The sequence below is a fragment of the Giraffa tippelskirchi genome, chromosome 4, assembly GCF_054371585.1.
Source record: "Giraffa tippelskirchi isolate mGirTip1 chromosome 4, T2T-mGirTip1v1.2.pri, whole genome shotgun sequence".
NCBI classification, from domain to species: Eukaryota; Metazoa; Chordata; class Mammalia; order Artiodactyla; family Giraffidae; genus Giraffa; species Giraffa tippelskirchi.
Window position 1 is genome coordinate 180434812 of NC_137278.1, and position 22330 is coordinate 180457141.

At 40.6% G+C, this 22330-nt stretch overlaps 2 protein-coding genes across 17 annotated transcripts in view; one reads left to right on the top strand and one right to left on the bottom strand.

Moving 5' to 3' along the window:
- The window catches only part of IRAG2 (inositol 1,4,5-triphosphate receptor associated 2), a 189644-nt gene extending 187677 nt beyond the window's left edge, over positions 1 to 1967 (bottom strand). For both annotated transcript variants that reach the window (XM_081483728.1, XM_081483726.1), the window contains exon 1: positions 1520 to 1967. The gene's annotated coding sequence lies outside the window, so the exon portion shown is untranslated. The remainder of the gene's footprint in view (positions 1 to 1519) is intronic.
- The window catches only part of BCAT1 (branched chain amino acid transaminase 1), a 111570-nt gene that overhangs the window by 35772 nt on the left and 53468 nt on the right, over positions 1 to 22330 (top strand). For 2 of the 15 annotated variants that reach the window (XM_081483771.1, XM_081483776.1), the window contains exons 1-4: positions 2042 to 2397; positions 2891 to 3127; positions 3201 to 3272; positions 14046 to 14246. In XM_081483771.1, the coding sequence (XP_081339897.1) occupies positions 3125 to 3127; positions 3201 to 3272; positions 14046 to 14246 (276 nt within the window). In that variant the 5' untranslated portion in view covers positions 2042 to 2397; positions 2891 to 3124. Of the gene's footprint in view, positions 1 to 1612; positions 1763 to 2041; positions 2434 to 2455; positions 2614 to 2890; positions 3128 to 3200; positions 3273 to 14045; positions 14247 to 22330 lie in introns of those variants that run through there. The other 13 variants (XM_081483763.1, XM_081483778.1, XM_081483773.1 and 10 more) reach the window with 12 other exon arrangements.

Sequence of the window (22330 nt, forward strand, 5' to 3'; positions counted from 1 at the left end):
AGTCATCAGCATATAGGTGGAGCCATAAAAATGCTCATGAAGCAAAACCATTGGGTTGAGCAAAATGAAGGCTACTAGGAACCTTGCTTAGGTGGAATAATTGAACAGAAGTCAAATTATAGTCACTTGAAAGGGAAGGAAGTAGCAGCAGTTAATACAGATGGTGCTTTCCCACCAGAGTCTGGCTCTGAAGGGGAGGAAAGAGGAAAGGTCAGGGGGACCCTGTAGTAATTCTTTAATAACATCATTCTTGTATGATACAGGCTTTCTTGGCTGAATAGGGAGGATTTACAGGTCACTTAGAGGTCATGTACAGGTCATTCTTAACTGCTACTGCTACTGCTAAGTCGCTTCAGTCGTGTCTGGCTCTGTGCAACCCCATAGACGGTAATCGGAGCTGTTTAGTATCTACCTACAAAACAATAACAGGCTTTGAATGAATAGTAAGGTATAGACATTTGTGTTGAGTTGCTCAGTGGTGTCCAACTCTTTGTGACCCTATGGACTGTAGCCTGCCAGGCTCCTCTGTTCATGGGATTCTCCAGGCAAGGATACTGGAGTGGGTTGCCATTTCCTTCTCCAGGGAATCCTCCCCATCTCTGGGCCCAGGAATAGAATCCAGGTCTCCTGTTGTTTCTGCAGTGGCAGGCAGGTTCTTGACTGCTCAGCCACCTGGGCATCCCCATACACATTTAAACCAGACTTCTGAATGCAAATAAGTTGTTTGTAACTCTTCAACTAAGCGTTTCTTATTTTTATGCTTGGGGCAGGAGTATACTTAATTTGTATTTTCTTTCCATAGTTCAACAGCATCCTTGAGTATACTTAATCTGTATTTTCTTTGAATTGTTCAAAAGTATACTTGAGTATACTTAATCTGTATTTTCTTTCAATTGTTCAGTTTTACATCTGTTTAACAAGAGGCTCTGGTTGCCAGTGACATGTGACCTGTTAGGGCTCCACCCCAGCATAAGAGGATTTTCTATGTTTAGTAGGAAGGGGAGAAAGGAAGAGAGAAGTGTATGCTATTTCTAGGTGATAAGATTAGAGCGATATTGACTTTAGGGCTGTATAAAATCAATTCTAAAACCAGACTGGGTTTAACCACCCTCCCCACTTTCTAAGATCAAATCAGCACAAGTCACCACTTCCTATTCCTTTAAAAGCCCAGAAAGGCTCATAATTTAGTCTGACATTGCTCCAGCAGCACACAGCAGACAATAGCCATTACATTCTTCCTTTTCCCTTTCCGATGTCACTTTCCCAGCTCTGTTTCTAAATGTTGCTATCACAGGCCTACATCAAAAAACTGACAAAGCCGCTTGGTTAGGAGCTAGTGGTCTACTTTGCCTGAAACCGATGGATGAGCGTGGAGGCCGTGGTAAGTGGGTCTAAGTGGCCTTGAGGTCTTTGGGCAGAAAAAGGTCTTAGGGGCTGTGAGCCTAGCAGCCCTTTAACACCCCAAGTTTGCAAATCCGACTTGGTTGGTGGTGAAAAGAAATCTAAAGCCTGGACTCACGTTCTCCTTCAGTTTGCACTCACGTTCTCCTTCAGTTTGCGCGTTGGGGGTCAGTGGCAGATAACCGCCCAGGCACAACTGTCAATCCCAGTTGTAAGCTCTCCGGGCAGAAGGGGCGGAGGGAAGGAGAAACTGCCTTTTGTGGGTTTATCAAAGGAAAATCTGTCCTAAATAAAATTAATTTCCCAGAAGTGGCTTCCCCCGGGCGGAGGGGCGTTTCCAGGCCCACCGTGGCGTTGTTTGGTAAATAAGGATGCTTGCTCTGTGCCTGCTCCCGGAAAGGCGCTCCTGCCCTCTCGTGCCCTGGGGGCTGGGACTAGGGCTTTGAGTTTCCCGTCTGGAAGATCAGACAGCTTCTCCCCCAGGGAAGATGGAGGGGCTGCGCTGTTCCCTGCGCCTGGTGGCCGGGGCACCCGGGCGGTGGCGGCCGGTTCCGCGCGGTGCGTGCACTGGAGCTTGGCCGCTCCGCCCGCTTTCTCGTGGAGCCGGGCGCAACGTGTCGCCGCGGCTCTCCGCTCCCGCGCGCCCCGGGAGGCTCCCCACGGCCAGCCCGCTCCCCGCTGCCGCGGCCCTCGCCCCTCAGGTACCCAGACCACAGGCTTTCGCGAGGGTGGGAGTAGGAATAGGGGTGGGGCAGATTAGACCCCAGGCTCTCGGAAGTCCACGGGCCTGGCCCGGCGCGCAGCTGCTGTTGCCCGCACCATCCTGCCTCTCCTTGCATCACCATTCTGTTTGCATCCGGGAGTTTTCTGTTTCCCCATCCCTGCCCCAAATCTAGAGTCCCAGTCTGCGAACGCCTCGGAGAGGCCCCCGCCAGCCAGATCTAAAGTCCCGCCGGCGACCTGCTCCGGAACGAGGCGCGGACAGCCACCGGGAACGTGAGGGTCGCCATGGAATCCGCTTTGGTGGAAGAGGTGGGGGCGGGGGGAGGGGAGCAGAGGGAACGGAATTTCTGGGCTGCCAGAACTGACAGCCACATCACGCGTGCCTTCGCCACCCCAAAATATTTTGCCCGTAGCCTTTTGCCTCCCTGAATCCTTTTCTTCTTCTCTCCCCTAGTGATGTAGCAGATTAGTTTTTTTTTTTTTTTGAAGGTTAGTACCTTTTCCTGTTCGACCTGTTTCCATTGCGTCCTTAAGTGTTTTTAAAATTTTACTCCCTCATGCCATGAGTTCTGTCCTTAACGGGTGTCCTTGCGCCTACATTGGAGGACCCTACCCGTGGAGAAAATGGTTCACTCTGGTCCCCATCGCTTTGCCAGGCTTGCTATTATGCGCCCGTGATCGACAAGACCACGAGGCTGAGCGCGCCCGGGAGATTTCTCTGTTAATGGCTTTAAGCCCTAATCTAGACTATTTCCTCGGATAAAAGGGAGACAATTACCGTCTTGTTCTTTGCTGGTGAACCCTGGCGCTGCAGGGCGAACCTGGAATTTAACCAGTCTGCTCGAAGCCAGCGGTGGAGGACAAAAACAGCCGCGACCTCCGACAGGGCAGAAAGAGGACAGCTCTCTCAGGACGCTCTCCTTTGGGGCTGGTCCCTGGGTGTTTGATTCTCCTTTTCCTGTTTGCTTGGGGACCAGACCCGAGCACAGCGAAGGGTGTGATGGTGAGTGATATTGATTACCCCAGACCCCAGTGAGACACCTACTTTTACTTAATGGATTTAATTCTTCTTTAAGGACTGCAATAATGGATGCTCTGCAGAAGGTACCGGAGAAGGCGTATCCAAAGAGGCGGTGGAGACTTTCAAGGTAAGTTACTTGCCAGAGGCTAAGTGAAACAGCAGTTCAGCTGAATACAGCCATTTCTTGAGAAATTGAGATTTGGGGCAGTTTTCTCTGCAGAGGTTTATACAATAATTTAAATAAGCTGCCATGCATTTTAAATTCCACTCTTCTGGGGAAAAAGTCGTATGGCGAGCAGGGTAGGACAGTCGTATAAAATTACCGGGCAGTTAATTCCTTATTTCATGAATTATAAAAGTTTTCTTGGAAAATAACCAGTTTGTGACTTTCACCTTGAGGTTTATCTGATTATATAATACTTTTAACCCTTCACCCTATTTGTGGAAAAAGCTAAACTCATTTGTCTCCTCTTTAAGCAGCAGCTAACATTTTACAGTAAAAAAAAAAAGGTTGTATTTCCTTCATTTCTCTCTAAATTCTGGGGTTTATATATTAAATAACCTCATACTTCACAGAGGAACAGTGAGAAGCAAGAGAGAAAGAATCTTGTAAAGTATTTTAAAAATCATAAGAACATAAATGTAAGGTTTATTATCATGTTCTCCTTAATTCATTATCTCCATTTACTCCCGACTCCTCCAGGCCATGGAGATTTTTTCCTCCGTGGCTTTTCTTTTTTCCTCCTTCTGCTCTTCTGCTGCCTTTTCAGTCACTGTCAATTGTCATCCATAGCACAGAGTGTCCTAATGATCTCACATCCTGGCAGGGTTGAGAGATGGATGAGACTTGCTCATCAATTTCACACATACCCAGCTCTTACTACGTGCCGAGGACTGTGCTAGGCATTAGAAGTCCAAAGGTAGATTTAATGTAATATCTCTACTCAGGATTTTTTAAAAATCAAAACATGATATAGTAATTTCCTTACTAAAATGTTTGTGAATTTATTTGTTCGTGTTATTCCTTGTCCTTTAAAGATAGTGTCCTCTAACCCAACAGTCGATATACTCTGCTAGTCTATGAAGACTAAGTTCTAATACATTTTAGGGACTTAGATGTTGAGACATGTATCCTTGAAAGAATGAAATAAAAAGGATTCCTACTTGATAATCTCTAAGGGTCATCTTATATAGTAAATTCCTCACAGACTATCGATAAATGAAAAAATGTCCTAAAAGGCTTTTATACTTTTATACATAGAAGAATTATTTGCAAAGTGAAGGGTTAATTCATCATGTAAATAATCTTCTCTTTGTTAATTTAAATTTCTGTACTTTAGATTTTAGTTAAGGGGAGTGTATTGATATTCTCCAGGACAGAATACTGGAGTGGGTAGCCTTGCTCTTCTCCAGGGGATCTTCCCAACCCAGGAATCCAACCTGGGTCTCCTGCATTGCAGACAGATTCTTTACCAACTGAGCTATCAGGGAAGTCCATTGATATTCTCTGCTTGTGTATTTGCATTCTTTCAAAACACGTCTGTGGTAATGGTGGTTGGATTCACTGTGCAATGTGATGAGGCAAATGAAAAATGAAGGTAATTTGTGGGGAAAAAAAATGGTGGGTTTCACAGGACCATGTTGGCTTTGGACTTTTTCTATCTCCTTCTTGATCACCTCATTTATAACTTTAAATTGCCTTTTGATCTCTCTTGGGTAGTTTTCATATTGTATCCCTTTTCCCATTTTGATACAGTCATTTTATTTTATTTTTTAAACTTTTTATTTTATATTAGAGTGTAACTGATTAACAATGCTGTGATAGTTTCAGGTGGACTGCAAAAGGACTCATGCATACATATACATGTTGATACAGTAATTTTAAAGTAAGGAAACCATTTTCCGAGAGTCCGGTAATGAGGTGCCTTATTACTGGGAAATCCTAGGGAATCTTTCTGTGGACTCCAGGGTTATCTTGTTTCAAGGAGGTCAACTGTCTGTTTCTTCCGCTTCTTTCTGCTTCCACAGCCCAAATTCTCTCCACAGCCCTAACTCTCCCATCCGTACAACTTCCTTATTAGATTTTTAAAAAGTGTCTCTAAATGATAACAGATGTAGCACCCATGGCTTTCCAAGTAGAGCAAGACGGATGCACTTGTTTTAAAGTTATGCAATTTCTAAGGGCTTCCCAGGTGGCACAGTGGTAAAGAATCTGCCTGCCAATGCAGGAGACGAAAAAGACACAGGTTTAATACCTGGGTTGGGAAGATCCCCTGGAGGAGGAAATGGCAGCACATTCCAGTATTCTTGCCTGTAAAGTCCTGGCAGTTGTAATCCAGAGATAGCCTTTGAAAGTTTAAGTGCTAACTCAGAGAAGTACTGATGGCAACTGGATGTTGCTTGAATTCAGAGCTAATAATAGCCCTCAGGGGCTCTTAACCTAGTTGCACTAGCCCGGTGCATGCTTCCCCATCTCAGAGCAAATGGTTCCCCAACCACACATTTTGCGTCAAGAAATGGTTGTTTTTTAATATGCCCTTTTTTTGTCATATTTCATGTCCTTTCACAGTCCAGTCATTGTGGCCTTAATTTTTCCACAAGCATATGGTATGAGACATCCTGACTTTGAAATCATTGGAGAACATTGGAGCATTAGGAAGAAACAGAGTAATCATGAAGGAGAAAATAACATGTTACAAATATTGTTATTTTATCCATCTTTAGAAAGGAACTGTTGCAGGAAGGAGGACCCCTTCTAGGGCCCGAAACTGGGCTCTTGTCTAACACTTGGAAATGAATTGTCCGAGGAGACACATGTGCTGACAAAGCAAGAGATTTTATTGGGAAAGGGCACCCGGGTGGAGAGCAGCAGGGTAAGGGAACCCAGGAGAACAGCTCTGCCACATGGCTTGCAGTCTCGGGTTTTATGGTAATGGGATTAGTTTCCGGGTTGTCCTTAGCCAATCATTTTGACTCAGAGTCCTTCCTGGTGGTGCACGGCTTGTTCAGCCAAGATGGATGCCAGAGAGAAGGATTCTGGGAGGTGGTCGGACAGGTGGTGTCTCCTTTTGACCTTTCCCGAACTCTTCTGGTTGGTGAAGGCTTATTAGTTCCCTGTTCCTTACCCAGGACCTCCTGTTGGAAAAGAACTCATACAAATGGTTACTATGGTGCCTGGCCAGGGTGGGCGGTTTCAGTCAGTGTGCTTCCTCTAACAGAGCTATAGGAAAAAGGTGGCTTCTAAAGAACCCTGATAAAAATTGTGCATAAAATTTGTTTCTTTTACATGAGTGCTCTTTTCCTCTTTGAACTGTACTTCACATCTACTCAAACCAGTCACACACCTGCATATTGCTTACTTACTTTTGAATTTCATTCAACTGTATCACCTTATTGTTTAGATTTAGTTTTCTTAGGTAATTTCTTTTTGCATTCAGGTTAACAGCTGTTATTTTTAGTTTCCAGAATTGCAGGAATTTTTGTCAATAAAGGAAAATTGGAGTTCTTGATGAAATTCTGAAGGCATCTATTAGTGTGCTTATTTTACAAAGCTGCATGTAGGAGCAATCCTCATGTACAAATCAGAATGTTAGAGGGTTGCAATTCACTTCATTAACAAATTACATGTCTTACAAGAAGATGTAGTAGTTTACTGAAAGGAAACTAATACCTAGCAATATAATCATTTATTTTTGATTTCTAGCAGCTTAGCTAGTATTAACAAATTATTACAGTAGCACTAGTTGAACTTAAAAACACAAAAAGGCTTTGCCATTAAGAGTGAGTCCCACCCATTATGGGTGGTCTTAGAAGTATTTTGAAGAGAGGATTCGGAAGAGTATATACTAGGCCCAGATTATTATTCAAGTTGACTCTATAAGGGTTTGAAATCATGAAAACGAAAAGGTCTTTTATGATTTATAGTAAGTACAGGTTTTTGTTTTCAGTTTTGTTTTTACTATAGCAGTGTATTATGTTGAGATATCCAAAACCATGAAGATCAATCCAGGTTTAGTGAGGTTTAGAACAGAATTAGTCAAACATATTTGATATGATCCTGTGCTAAATGAGAGGCCAACATGATCAAGAGAAATGACTCTCTTTCCCAATTGTTTAAATCAATCCAAGGGACTTTACAGAGGAAACCAAGCACTTGGGAGAGTGGGCTGTCTATATCGAAGGGTTGCATGAGAAATGGGTAAGGCAAGTGATTGCTGGTTGGAAAGCTGAGGACACCCCAGACTACTGGATTGGGTAGTTTCCACACTTACTGCTGGAGGAAGAAGGGAGGGAGTTGAGATAAACTGGAGGTGCCTTCTGTTCAATTTTACATGTGTAAGAAATAATGGAAAAAAAGAGGTGAGAGTGGGAAGGCATCTGTAGCCGAGTTTTAGTCCTTCTCTCTGTTCGCATGTTAGACAAAGGCATATAAACAAGAATTCCTAAGCGCTGAGGCACTGGCTAATGTGTACAGCAATACAGCCCTAGACATGCTCAGTTGCTAGGTTGTTTCTGACTCTTTTGCAACCCCGTGGACTGTAGCCTGCCAGGCTCCTCTGTCCATGGGATTCTCCAGGCAAGAATACTGGAGTGAGCTGCCATGCCCTCCACCAGGGGATCTTTCTGAGCCAGGGATCAAACCTGTGTCTCATGCATCTCTGTGTCTCCTGCATTGGCAATGGATTCCACTGAGCCACCTGGGAGGCCTCATATACAGCTCCAGACATATCCCTTATTAACAGAACTCTGGTTTTGTTTGCAGTTCTCTGACCAACCCTGAATGATAAACCTGCATTTCAACTTTCCCTGCAGCTAAAGGTATCAGTGTGATACATTTCTAACCAATAAGGCATAAGGGAATTTCTGAGAAAATTTTGCTTTTGCGATCAAAGGGTACAGATTTGTCTGGTATTGTCCTTTTCCTCCCCTTTCTTTGGAATTTGATTAGATCCTTGGGCTTCCCAGGTGACACTAGTGGTAAAAAATACGCCTGCCAATGCAGGAGATGTGGGTTCAGTCCCTGGGTTGGAAAGATCTCCTGGAGGAGGGGATGACAAACCACTCCTGGATTCTTGCCTGGAGAATTCCATGGACAGAGAAGCCTGGTGGGCTACGGTCCATGGGGCTGCAAAGAGTCGGACATGACTGAAGCGACTTAGCAGGCACACAATGAATTTGCTAGCAGAGGTCATCTCTGTAAAGTGTAAATGTGATTGCCAGGTAAAGCTTAGAGATTTTTACTTTTCATTTTTCTTTCCTTCTTTTAGTAGAATTTTTTTAAATAAATTAAGGATTGAGAAGTCAGCAAGTAGAAAGCAATATCAATGTTAGACATAGGTACCCAATTTTGAAGGAAATATTATGTGTTCCATTTTGGACATATTCACTATGAGATGACCAAGTTCATATGATTGTGAGAGAGTACGTGGCTTTCAGAAAGTAAGAATTCACAGGTCCGTGAGATCTGAATCTCTGTTGCTGGTTCTCAGCCCTTCCCGTGCACTAGCCTCTCTTGGAGAGTTTTAAACTGAAGAGTTTAAACTGAAACTGATGTGGAGCCCCACTCTTGAGTCTCTTTTTCACTGATCTTAGGGTAGGGCATGGGCATTGATATTTTTCTTAGAAAAAAAATGAAATCCTCCCAGGTAAATCAGCTCAGTAGCTGATGCTGGAAATTGCTGTTTTAAGTTGATGAAATTTTCAGGAGAAATGGTATGGTATGTTTCTCAGCCCTGACTGCAGTTAGAATCCATTTGGATGACTTAAACAAACAAGCACAGTCCTGCTCCATCCCTCTGGGATTCTAGAATGGTGTCCAGCTTCGTGTTTTTAAAAACTTCCACAATTTAATCCAACGTTTTTTCAGGATTGAGAATAATCTCTGATGCCAAGGGGGAAGTGTAGAGGCTCAACGAAAAAGCTCAACATCACCCAGATTCTCTTATTTTACCAGTGGAACTCTCCTCCTCCTTTCAACCTTGCTCCTTCATGCTTCGTAAAATCAGAAGGAAATTAAAACATGGTAGCCATGCCTTAATGGCTCCTTCAAATTACCAGGAATGGAGAGATAAACTTGGGTTACCTCAACTGCCAGCAGTGTCTGTGGTAAAGGTCCTGGGGAAATAAGAAAGATGGGGTACAGTCTTGGTTGCATAGAGGCAGAGTACATGGAGAACTGAAATGTCAATCAGTATACAATGGGATGGGCTTCCCAGATGTGCTAGTGGTAAAGAACCTGCCCGCCAATGCAGGAGACTCTAGAGACATGGGTTCGATCTTTTAGAAAGATCCCCTGGAGGAGGGCATGACAACTCATTCCAGTATCCTTGTCTGGAGAATCCCATGGACAGAGGAGCCTGATGGGCTACAGTCCATAAGGTCACTAAGAGTCGGACACGACTGGTGTGACTTAGCGCGCACACACACACACACACACACACACGATGGGGTAATTGGTTCTCTTGGCCCCTCCCTTTCCCTACTCTAGCAGTCACAGTGCCGCTAAGATTTTCCTGTCAATTCACTTCCCCTGCATCCCTGTCACACTGACTCTTTGCTGTTTCCTGTACCTACCAAATGTGTTCCCACGTCAGGGCCTTTGCACTTGTTTCCTCTGCCTGAAATACTTTGCCCCTCAATCTCTACATGACCTATTGTCTTCATTCAAGTCTCTGCTCAAATGTCACCTCATCTGGGAAGCCTTCCCTCACCCTTCCATCTAAAATAAGCATTCTCTTTCCCACTCTATCCCTTTAAACTTTAATTTTTTTCATAGCACTTATCACTTCCAGACATCTATTTATCCCCTTATTCTTTTTTGTTTGCTTTTGCGATTGTGATTGATTTTATTTTTTTTTCTTTATAATTCTTTAGTCTTTTTCAAATATTTGACAAGTAACAGATACTGCATTTATAATGAGAAAAAAAGTGCCATTTGTGAAGGAATTTTAAAAAAATAGTAGAAAAACTCCACAAGGTAATTATTCCAGCTCTGAATTTTCCAGGTATTTGTTATCTATAATCATAATATGCCTGCCTTCTTTTTTTTATGTTAAAAATCTTTTTTTAAATTAAATTTAATTTTTTTAATACCAAAAACATTTTGTGTTTGAGTATAGCCGATTAACAATACTGTGATAGTTTCAGGTGAATAGCAGGACTCAGCCATACATATACATGTATCCATTCTCCCCCAGACCCCCTCCTATCAAGGCTGGCACATCCCCCTGGCCCAAACCACTTTTTCTTTATACTATTTTTCCCCCTCACTAAGAGAAGAGGACTTGCTTCATTCCCTGAGTTTCTTTGTGCCTGGCACAATACAGGTACATAGTAGCTCAAAAATTGTGAGGTTAATTTGGTACTATGCTAGGGTTCTACTCTGAGCTAAGACCCCGTGTCTGCCAGGGAGGTTCTTTTCTGGTCAAATTTGTGCAGCCAGTTACAAAACTGAAGCTGAGACTGGAATAGCACAAGCTTTATTCAGTGGTGAAGTGGGAATCCTCGCAAATCAAGTTTTCAACCCCAGTCAGGCAAAGACATCAAATGTGTAAGAGGACTGAAGTATAAGGAAGGAAATTGGAAAGAGTGGGAAGTATAATATCCATGAGTTATCTGAGAACAGGAGTATGGTTTGGACCCGGAACTGATGCAACTCTGCTTTCCATTTCCTATATGTGGCTCTTCCCGCTGTTGTCATGGCAGTTGTCAGCTGTCATGGTGCTGATGGGTGTGTCATTTAGCTAATGTATTACAGTGAGTGTACAGTGAGGCCCAAGGTCTAGTGGAAGTCAAGTCTTCTGCCATCTTGGTCCTAGTTAGTTCTAACCAGTTCTGCTTTTTTCCCTCTTTGTAGCTTCCTCCTGAAACTTAGATAAGTTTCTATTGGTTTCTGTTTGACAGAGGGGCAGGGGTATGATTTTGGGTAACAACCTTGGTAACTGAAAGAGTAACACTTGCTCCCAGTGGCTCCCACTTGTCCTTGGCTGGCAGCGAGTGTGGCAGAGAAGGAAGACTGAACCCTCGCATCTTGGTATCTCCTGTGCTTGCGTAGTGCAGTGCTCACTGAGTGAATAAAAAGGCAAAATACTAAGAATAATAAAGCAGATAAGGAAGAAACGAGTAAGGGAAGGAAAAGAAATCACCCTACAGTTTGATATGAGGCAAAGCCATAGTCTTGGTTTTAAAAGTTTCCATGCGGATTGTTGTTGAAATACTAATGGTAGTGTTAGTTGCCCAGTCTTGTCCAAATCTTTGCAATCCGATGGACTGTAGCCCGCCAAACTCCTCTGTTTATAGAATTCTCTAAGCGAGAATACTGGAGTGGGTAGCCATTCCCTTCTCCAGGGGATCATTCCGACCAGGAATCAAACTTGGTCCCCTGCATTGTAGGTTGTTGGAATAAAGTTGTATATATTCCATTGCCTGTTGATTTCATGGCAGGTAGGGTTACTGGAAAACCTAGAAATCCCCAAAGGTAGAAAGACCCTGTGTGATTGGCTTCTTGTTGATTAACTAATGATAGAATTGACTACCTAATATTAGAAATAAGCAGATGGAAAGTCAAACTTCATTTTACTTTTTTTTTAAATTAAATTGCTTTATTAAAACCACGCGATTTAGAATTTTAATACTTTTGAAGAACCATGCAAATCATTGGTTTTGTCTTTGAAAAAGAAAAGAAGCCGATGTCTGTTGCCTTTGCAGTATTTAAGATGTATCCTGAATTCGTGGATAAAAAACTCACCCCTTCTACTCACAGTATCTCCACCCCATTTTCATCTACTTTCATCTTTCTGTTTTTGTTGTGTATCTTACTACTCTACCCTGTTATTAAGAAACTTTTGTTAATGGTGTTAATAAGTAAAAATTTGCATTGAGTTTGTCTTCTTGTATTGCTATAGTTCCAGATTTTTGTTAGCCCAGGATCCCCCTAGCCACTAAAAAAAAAGCTAACCAAAGCAAAAGCACAAGTGCTTCATTGTACAAGAATACTGTGAAACCATTCATGTAATAAAAAGTGTATGTTAGGATTTCACTCACTTTAAATCCTAGCCGTCTTCTGGGAGTGAGTCTGTCATTCATTATGGAGTGCAGCTGAAATCAACCAAATGTTATTTTCAGCATCTAAGAAAACCTTTACTGTTGTGTGTGCCAGGCACTATGCTGGGGCTGGACATTTAACTGCAAGTACTCTAGCTAGAGTTCTTATCTCAACAGTCTCAATGGACTGGCAGACTTCTTCTTTTTTTAATTTCTTTGGTTTACAAATTGGTTTGATTTCTGCCATACATCAACATGAATTAGCCATAGGTGTACATATGTTGTAGTGGTCAAGAATCTGCCTGCTATACAGGAGACACGGGTTCGATCCCTGGGTCGGGAAGATCCCCTGGAGGAGGGCATGGCAACCCACTCCAGTATTCTTGCCTGGAGAATCCCACAGACAGAGGAGCTTGGCAGGCTATACAGTCCATGGAGTCTCAAGAGTCAGACACAACTTAGCGACCAAACCACCACCACAGGTGATAACTGAAGCTGTGGAAGTGAATGAGACTACCTGGCGGGCTACAGTCCATAGGGTCGCAAAGAGTCGGACTCACTGAAGTGATTTAGCACGCACACATGTTGTCCTTTATGCTTTATGCTCCATTGTAATGGAAGCTTTCTGATTGTTTTAAAATAAATAACATTTTGGACCTAAATATTCCTCTAAAATTAACTGATTATTATTCATAATATATCAAACCACAAAGGTGGCTGTAAAGCAGTGAATTAACCAGATGTAACTAGGTCATTCAAAAATAATGATAAGAGGTGAGGATACAAAGTGAAGTTCTGAAGTTCTGTATTTGCTTTGTGGGGGTGGGGAAATGACTACTTTGTGTATTGAAAGAAATGAAGTCTGGCCTTCCTAACAGCCTGATCACAGCCTGAACTTGTCCTTGGTTCGTTTTGTGTTTTAAGTAGTCAGAGTGCTCCTTCCTCTGTGGTTTGTGTCCGCTGTTGTACAGTTATTGTAAAGTTAGTGATGCTATTGTCTGTGATCCGGATGCTTATGTGGTGGTCATTTGTAATGGGCAAGCCGCCTGTGGAGAGCTGGTGCAATGGGGCTGTGTGAAGTTGTTTCCTATTACTCTTATTTATCTTTCTTTGAATAAGGGGTCCTTTGTTCACTGTTTCCTCAACACAGAATAGAGGATTTATATCTTAGTGTTCAATCTCTGCTTCTGTTTTCAACGAGGAAAACATTTGCTTCACTCTGCTGCCTGTCTCCTACCATGTACCCAGAGGGTTTTGGAAGCTGCTGCCAAGAATTCTTTGGGGGAGCTGGAGTATAACCATCCCAAGAGGTTCAGTTCTTAGTGACATTCTTTTTAGTTTAGTAAGTCATCGTGAGTGCTGCTGTTTTGATTCTAAGACCCACCTTTCTTCTTTCCCGAGTGTTCTACACAGGTCTAATGATGGAAGTGGAGAAGAGATATGTTCGTCTTTTAGGATGATTTCACTCCATCTACTATTTTGTCCCAGTTTCTAAACATCACTGAAAAATTTTAGTTCTGATATTTGTTTGGTAGTATACATAGCAAAGAATTGTTTTTTTGTATTTTTTTGGTTGCACCTTGCAACATCTAGGATCTTAGCTCCCAACCTAACCTCTGGACTGCCAGGGAATTCGCTGCACTGCAGAGATTTGAAACAACAGATTCTGAATGGAGGCATGGTTTTGCTTGGCTCACCCAGTGTTGTTAAGTTTCTGAGTTAGTTGCCAACATTTAAACGTCAAATGATTCCACTTTTTAATGGCCAGTGACTTATATTCTGTCTTTTTACTCTCTGCCTCCTCTTTCTAGTGGATGTTCAGTTACTTTTCTTTAATGGTGCTGACTTTTTCCCCCAGGCTGAAGATCTAATAATCACACGAGCCACCGTTTTAAAGGAAAAACCAGACCCCAGTACTCTAGTTTTTGGAACGGTTTTTACGGATCACATGTTAACAGTGGAGTGGTCCTTGGAGCTTGGATGGGAGAAACCACGCATCAAACCTCTTCAAAACCTCTCACTGCATCCGGGTTCATCGGCTTTCCACTATGCTGTGGAAGTAAGTACTTGGAAATTAATGATGGTGACATATTGGTCTTCACTGTGGTTACTAAGTAGCTTCCCCTACTCAAAGAGCTCTGGGGCAGCTTGGTCTTTACCATATTAACTAGAGGCAATCATAAGTGTCTATAAGTAGTTGGATTGAAGGTGACTCTTAACTAAATTTTCAGATGATCTTGAATTTTTAAAATGTCAATTGAAAAATCATGTAGGTGGTAAGCACACTCTAGGGTGTAGAGAATAGAAATATAATGTTTTGCACATGAAACTTGTAACATTGGCTTATAATATTATCAAAAAATTATTTGGAGCAAATGGGAAGGACAGTTGGCCAGAAAATTGGCAATCAAAAAGCCTGTACTGTTAATATCTCACTAAGTCACTGCTCTTAGATCTTCTAATGATTGAGAATGGATCATTAGGTACAGTATTATATTTATATTTTAATGCTAACTGCATGGTTTTATGACAGCAATAACTTGTTATGCATGTTAAGGGACATTTAATTAAATGTCAGCCTTCAAGCATGAATGGAATAATTATAAGCATAAAATATTAAATAGAAGATGCTTTCTGTGGTCCTTCTTAGGATACACACTTAGCCAAGGATACAGTATACTTCCTGTTCCCTGTGTGGCTTCCCTGGTGGCTCAGTAGTAAAGAATCTGCCTGCAATACAGGAGACCCAGGTTCGATCCCTGGGTAGGGAAGATCCCCTGGAGAAGGAAATGGCAAACCACTCTAGTATTCTTGTCTTGGAAATCCCAGGTACAGAGAATTGTTGCAGACTGCTGTCACTCAATTTTAATTTATCGGTTATCTTTCCTAGAATATTTGGATTCAAGAATCAAGCAATGGCCTATTATTTAAGGGGCTGAAAGACAGAAATAGTAAATATTCATAATGATATTGATAAAATAACTACATTTGTTTATTGAAATCCTTATGGGTCAGCTCATCTAATTGTTTTAAGTGAGAAAAATGTAGTTAATCATTCAGATTCTGGACTTAAACGTCCTGGGTTCAAATCCTGTCTAGAATCATATTATTTTGACCCACAAATCAACATGCATATAGTCTCCTTGGACATCTTTCTCCTCCACTCATCAGCCCCATGTTTTTAGAGCTAAAACTACATGTGGTTTTATAAATTTCAAACATATTTTTTGATAAAAAAGTGAAAGTGAAGGTTGCTGAGTCATGTCTGACTCTTTGCAACCCCATGGACTATACAGTCCATGGAATTCTCCAGGCCAGAATACTGGAGTGGGTACCCTTTCCCTTCTCCAGGGGATCTTCCCAACCCAGGGATTGAACCCAGGTCTCCTGCATTGCAGGCAGATTCTTCACCAGCGGAGCCACAAGGGAAGCCCAAGAATACTGGAGTGGGTAGCCTATCCCTTCTCCAGTGGATCTTCCCAACCCAGGGATCGAACCCAGGTCTCCCGCATTGCGGGCGGATTCTTTACTAATGAAGCCACAAAGGAAGCCCAGGAATACTGGAATGGGTAGCCTATCCCTTCTCCAGTGGATCTTCCCGACCATAAATAATGGCAGTTTCACATAGTGAAAGAGAGAAATGGAAGTGTGAGTAGGGAACCTGGATGAAAGAAAATGAAATTGTACAACATGTACTTCGTTTTCAGGTTGAGATAAATATATAGCGAGATAAAGCATAATTTGAAAAAGTGGACAACATACTATTTAATGAATACTTATAAAGGAGTACCCAAATAGCTACCATCCAGGTAAAGAAATGGACATCTTGAGTATCCCAGAAGCCTTCTTTGTGCCCCTTCTATGTCATAAACCCTATATTTTCTGGCACTTGTTATTCTTACCTTAATGATGATTTTTCTTAGCTTTTCACTTTGGATTATGTGTAACACTACAGTTTTGCCTCTTTTTGAACTTTGTGTAAGAGGACTTATATAAACATATATATTGCATGTGTGGGCATGTGCACACGTATCTATTATTTGAGCTCAATATTATGTGAGATCTATCCATCCAGGACCAACCCTAACATCTGTGGGATCTGGGACAAAAGTAAAAATAGAGACATCCCATAGTCCACCCTCTCTGTCTCTTTCAATCCTGGCTCATCCTGTACCACAAAGGGCCTTTTGTACATGAAAGATGCCCACCCCACCTGCACACAGATGACCTTTGGCCATCCCTTGGACTTAGATACAAGCACCCTAGTGATCCTGTCTGTTCTTAAGAGGATGAACCTATGGAGGCCCATTCAGACCCTGAAAATAGGATCAGGGCCATTTGGGCAGGGAATTCAGGGAATCCTTAGAACTGAGTATTTGGAGTCTGTCTAGAAAAGGGTCTAGTCAACTACTTGCTCCAAGGAGGTCACAACTGGGGGAAGACAGAGGTGAGAGGCCCTTGAAAGTGTGAAACTCAGGGCAGAGACCTGTGTTATCCAAGTCTCAGGGAGGTAGGTACCACATCATATGTTCCTTGTAGCAGTAGTGTTCCATTATGTGAATATGTTCAGTCTGTTGTTGACTTGGCACTTGTTTAGTTTCCTTCTGTGAACATTCTTGTACATAGTATAATGGTGTACTTGTTTACACATTTCTTTAAGTTGGCAGTTCTCGAAGTGTGGTCCATAGACCCCCTAGGTTGCCATTTGAAGAGATTGCCTAGGGTAAAACTCTTCACAGTAATACCAAGGTATTATTTTTCTTTCTCATTGTGTTGACATTTGTACCGAATAACGCTTTGGCACCCAACCTCTGTTAGTCATTACATTGTTTATTGCCGTGCATTACAGTATAAAAAGAATGTCAGCTTTGCTTAAGAATGTTCTCAATGAAGCGTAATAATGATTGAGTTTATTAAATCTTGACTCTTACATAAACATTTTATTCTGTGTGAGGAAACATCCATTTCACATGCAGCACTCTGTTGTACTGAAGTGCTATGGTTGCCTCAAGGAAAAGCAACTGCATGATTGTTTTTGTGTGGTGAACTTGACTGGCTACTTTTTCTACGTGGCGCCATTGTTCCTTGAAAGAACAAAGTTGTTCAAACTTGTGTGTGTGTTTTTGAAAATGAATGAAATAGGCCTGTCACTTCAAGTAAAACAATGGACTGTATTTATTGGCAGTGATAAAACTCTAGGTCTCAAATGAAAATTGGAATTTTTGGAAAATTTGTATCCACCACCCTTTCCTCCTATTAAAGAGGTCTTATTTTGTATTATATTGGTGGTTTTAAAAGGAGTTACCCTTTGAAAGATCTGTGTAACTCAGGCAACCAGTATTTTTTCAAATGAGTGTTCCATGATATTACAAATTTATGTATGAGTAAAGATTCATTCAAAGTGCAGGATTTCCCTGGTAGCTCAGTGGTTAAGACTCCATGCTTCCACTGCAGTGGGCACAGGTTTGATCCCTGTGAACTGAATCCTGCTTGCTGCAGCCATAAAATTAAAAAACAAACAAACAAAAACCAAAAATCCCTGAAGTACATTTTAAAATGAAAAAAAAAAAGTTATTCCAAGTGCAAGATAGGATTTTTGATGTGTCAGTTTGGCTATTGTAAACTGAGGTCCCTAAAATTCCATTTTTCATTTCCCTTTGGGGATGGACTGCAAGGACATTCTCTTGGGAGCCTTGGAGGACTTTGGGAGGCAGTGGCCATTTTGTGGTGTGCACACGCCTTCTTCTAATCATTCAATCACACGCTAATCTGGGTGCCCTTTGAAGGAATTTTGCAGATGTGGTTCAAGTCCCTGATTGGTTGGTTTGATGTTGTCCAGAGGGAGATGACTGTGGGTGAGCCTGACCTCAGGACATCCGTGTAGGTCTGGCTACTCACATGCACTCACTCTCTTGCTCTGTCTCCCTTCCTGAATCAGCTGGGAATGGGCTGCAGCTCACATCTCCTGGTCCAGCCTGCTTGTGACCTTCTGTTTATCCTACAGCTTTTGGACTTGGCTTAGCCAGCCTCCACAGATGCTTTGGGCAATTTCTTCTAATAAATCTGTAAATGTTATACATATTTCTCCAGGTTCTGTTTCTTCTCAGTTGAACCCTGACTGAGACCATTGGATTTTAAGAAATTAACAGAGTATAAAAACCTCATTGATGGGGTTTCAGATTCTGCAGTGCAGCTAACCTGTAAGGGACCTGCTGCTGCTGCTGCTGCTAAGTCGCTTCAGTCGTGTCCAACTCTGTGCGACCCCATAGACGGCAGCCCACCAGGCTCCACCGTCCCTGGGATTCTCCAGGCAAGAATACTGGAGTGGGTGTAAGGGACCAGCAGTTGTCAAGTTTTAGAGGAGTATCAGAGATTAATTGCCACGATTATCTGAAAAAGTTATCAAAAATACTTTCTTCCTCAACCATATATCTATATGAGATTGGATTTTGTTTGTGTACTTCAGCCAAAATTTCTTATTGCAAGAGACTGAATGCAGAAGCAGATATGAGAATCCAGTTGTCGTTTATTAAGCAAAACATTAAAGATTTGCAATAATGTAAAACAGGGCCGCATTTACTATTAATCCTCTTGGAAGATATAGATAATGTGAATGAAAATATTTTAACATCATAGTCTATTATTGTTAATAAATACAGTTTCTCACTATGGCTATGGTAAATATTGATAGAATACTTTTTAAATAAAAGCTCTTTGAGACCTTTATAATTTTTAAGAGTGTGAAGGCACCTGACACCAAAAAACTTTGAGAAATACTACTTGAGGGTATATCTAGGAATGTGCTGCTGGTATTGAATATATCTTCAATTTTATGGGAAAGAGGAAACTTTTCCATAGTGATTTTACCAGTTTTTATACCCACTAGCCATGAATTAGCAAATACGTTCAATCACAACTCATCAACTTTGCCAGTTCTTATAGCCTGACTTTAAATTTTTAGCTTATTAATAAAATGGCATGTTATTGTGATATTAATTGCCACTTCTGAAGAGGTTGAACACATTTTCAAATGTTTGTCGATTGGATTTCATTTTGTTTGAGGTGCCTGCTTGTTTCCATCTTTTGCTCACTCTTCTATTGTGTTGTCTTTTTGATTTGTAGAAGTACTTGATATATTTTGAATATGGGTCCTATGTCATTTATATGTGTTTTAAATATCTTCTTCCATACTCTGACTTTTTATTCTCCCCATAAGTTTTTGATGACAAGAAATAAATTTCACTTTTTGGGGAGATAGGGGGCTCTGGCACGCAATTTGTAGATTATTAGTTTCCCGATCAGGGATTGAACCCAGGCTGAGGCAGTGAAACCCCAGAATTCTAACCACTAGGCCACCAGGGAACTCCACATTTCAATTTTTAAAAGTTGAATTTATCACTCTTTGCTTTAGGCTTGGTTTTGTGTCTTGTTTAAAGAGTCTTTTTCTACTCCTAGATTATGAAGACATCTTCCTGTATTATTGATTTTGTCCATCACAGTTAGGTCTTTAATTTCAGAAGTTGATTTTTGTATGAAGTAGGGGTCCAATTTTTCTTTGTGTTTATTTGTTTTGTTTTCCTACAGACACTCAATTGTCCCAGCACCATTAAAGAAGACTTTTTTCCTTCTGATACATCAGCACATCTTAGCATATACATGAGGTTCTGCTTCTAGATCTCTATTTGCCTTCCATTGTCTTGTCTATCTGGATCTCTCTTCTGTTTCATTGTTTTGCTTGTCCATCTGGGCAAAAGCCACACTGTCTTTATCTCCAAATCACTATAAGGAGTCTTTTTTTTGTTGTTTTTGTTTTTTATTTTTTTATTTTTTTATAAATTTATTTATTTATTTATAGGAGTCTTTTTTTAATAAGGAGTCTTGATGTCTACTAGGACAAGTCCTTCTGTTTCACTCTTCAAGAGTGCCTTGAATATTTCTTGTTCTTTTGCCTTTTTTTATAGTTTAGATTCAGTTTATCATGTCAGTCAAACTTTTGTGATTCAGTTTGTTGCAAGAAAAATAAATGCCCTGACATGATTTTCATTTGGATTGCATTACATTTTATTAGTCAATTGTGGGAGAATCAGCATCTTTATATTTTATTTTTTTTCATCCTAAAGCATTTTATTTTTTTAAACTTTTAATTTTGATTAGAGTATAGTCGATTACCAATATTGTGATTGTTTCAAGTGGGCAGCTGAGGGACTCAGCCATGTGTATACATGTGTCCATTCTCCCTCAAACTCGCCTCCCATTCAGGTTGCCACATAACACTGAGCAGAGTTCCCTGCACTATTCATTAGTGCAATCTTTATATTATTGAATTTTTCAATCTGTGAATATGAAGTTGCTTTCTGCTTTAATTAGGTCTTTAATGACTTGCTAAGTTTTATATTTTCCTTATGTCTTTCACTTATGTTAGATTTTCCCCTCCTAAGAACTGGTTTTAATTCTACCTTAAATCGTGTTTTTATTTTCTAACTGCTGCTATTACATGGGAATATAGTTTCTTATCTGATTACCTTGCCTAAACAGATAATTTCAAAAGATTATGTCAGTTTTTCTGGATTTTCTACATTTATTCTTTTCTGTGTCTCAAGATCTATGACAGATTTTTTTCTTCTCCTAACTTTATACTTCTATTTCAGGGCTTCTCAGGTGGTGCTAGTGGTAAAGAACTCTCCTGCCAGTGCAGGAGACATAATAGACGTGGGTTTGATTCCTGGGTCGGAAAGATCTCCTGGAGTTGTATCATGACCTTGCTTTATTTTATTGGTAATGCAATATTGATTTAAATTATTCATAGTTAACAACAGGCAATGTGTGATGGCCTCAATCTGAAAGAAAAGCTTTAAATTTTATCACTTTAATAGATAAACAACAAGGACCTGCTACATAGCACAGGAAACTATATTCAATATCTTGTAATAACCTATAATGGAAGAGTCTGAAAAAGGATATAGATATATATAGATATAGATATATATATATGTAAAACTGAATCACTTTGCTGCATACCTAATATGCATTGTAAATCAACTATACTTTTAAAAAAATTGCCATTTTAAATATAATATTTGTTGCAAATTTATTGAAGAAAGCCTTTATCACTTAAGGAAGATTCTATTTTTGTTAGTTATTGAGGAAACTTTTTTTAAAAATCATAAGTGAATGTTCAGTTTTATCAGATGCATTTATTACATCAGTGGGATGATATATAGTTTTTTTCACATAAACTATTAATATAGTGAATTTCATATAGTTTCCAATGTTGAACCATTGACTATTCTTTGGATAAATCCAGCTTAGTTAGACTGTTATCCTTTGTATATTTTGCATCTGCATTATTCAGTGACATTATCATATAATCTTTATGTAAATTTGAACCTATATCAAATGTGTACAATTTTTAAACTGGAATAAATTGAACCTTATAAAGTTACTCACCTTCTTTATTTCCAGCAGTGCTTCTTGTCTGAAAGTTTGTTTTCTTATATATTTAGCAATATAACCTCACTGGCTTCATTTTTAAAAGTCTTTATATGACATTGGTTTTTTGTTCTTTTTTGTTTCAGATGTTATCAACTGAATTAGTCTGACAACTATATCTTTTAACCAAAGCTCTAGTCTTATTACAGTTAATAAATTAACCACATATTTGCACTTAACAAAACATCTCATCTTGTGCTTTTTAATTATGCTCCAGAATTTGTATTTCTTTTCTCTTGTAAGCTTTGAGGCTGTAAGCATCTGAAGGCCCAATTTTTCATTCTCATTCAGCTTAGCATATTTTCTAATTTCCATTATTTTTCTCCTTTAACTCACACTTAATATTAAGTAATGGATTTCTCTTTTTCCTGGTGGCTCAGACGGTGAAGCATCTGTCTACAATGCGGGAGACCCGGGTTCGATCCCTGGCTGGGGAAGATCTCCTGGAGAAGGAAATGGCAACCCACTCCATTGTTCTTGCCTGGAAAATCCCATGGACAGAGGAGCCTGGCAGGTTACAGTCCATGGGGTCGCAAAGAGCGACACGACTTGGACACGACTGAGCGACTTCACTTCACTCTCTTTTTCCAAAATGTGTATATCTTATGGTTATATTTTTGCTTTTGATATCTAGCTTATCTTAAACATATGAAA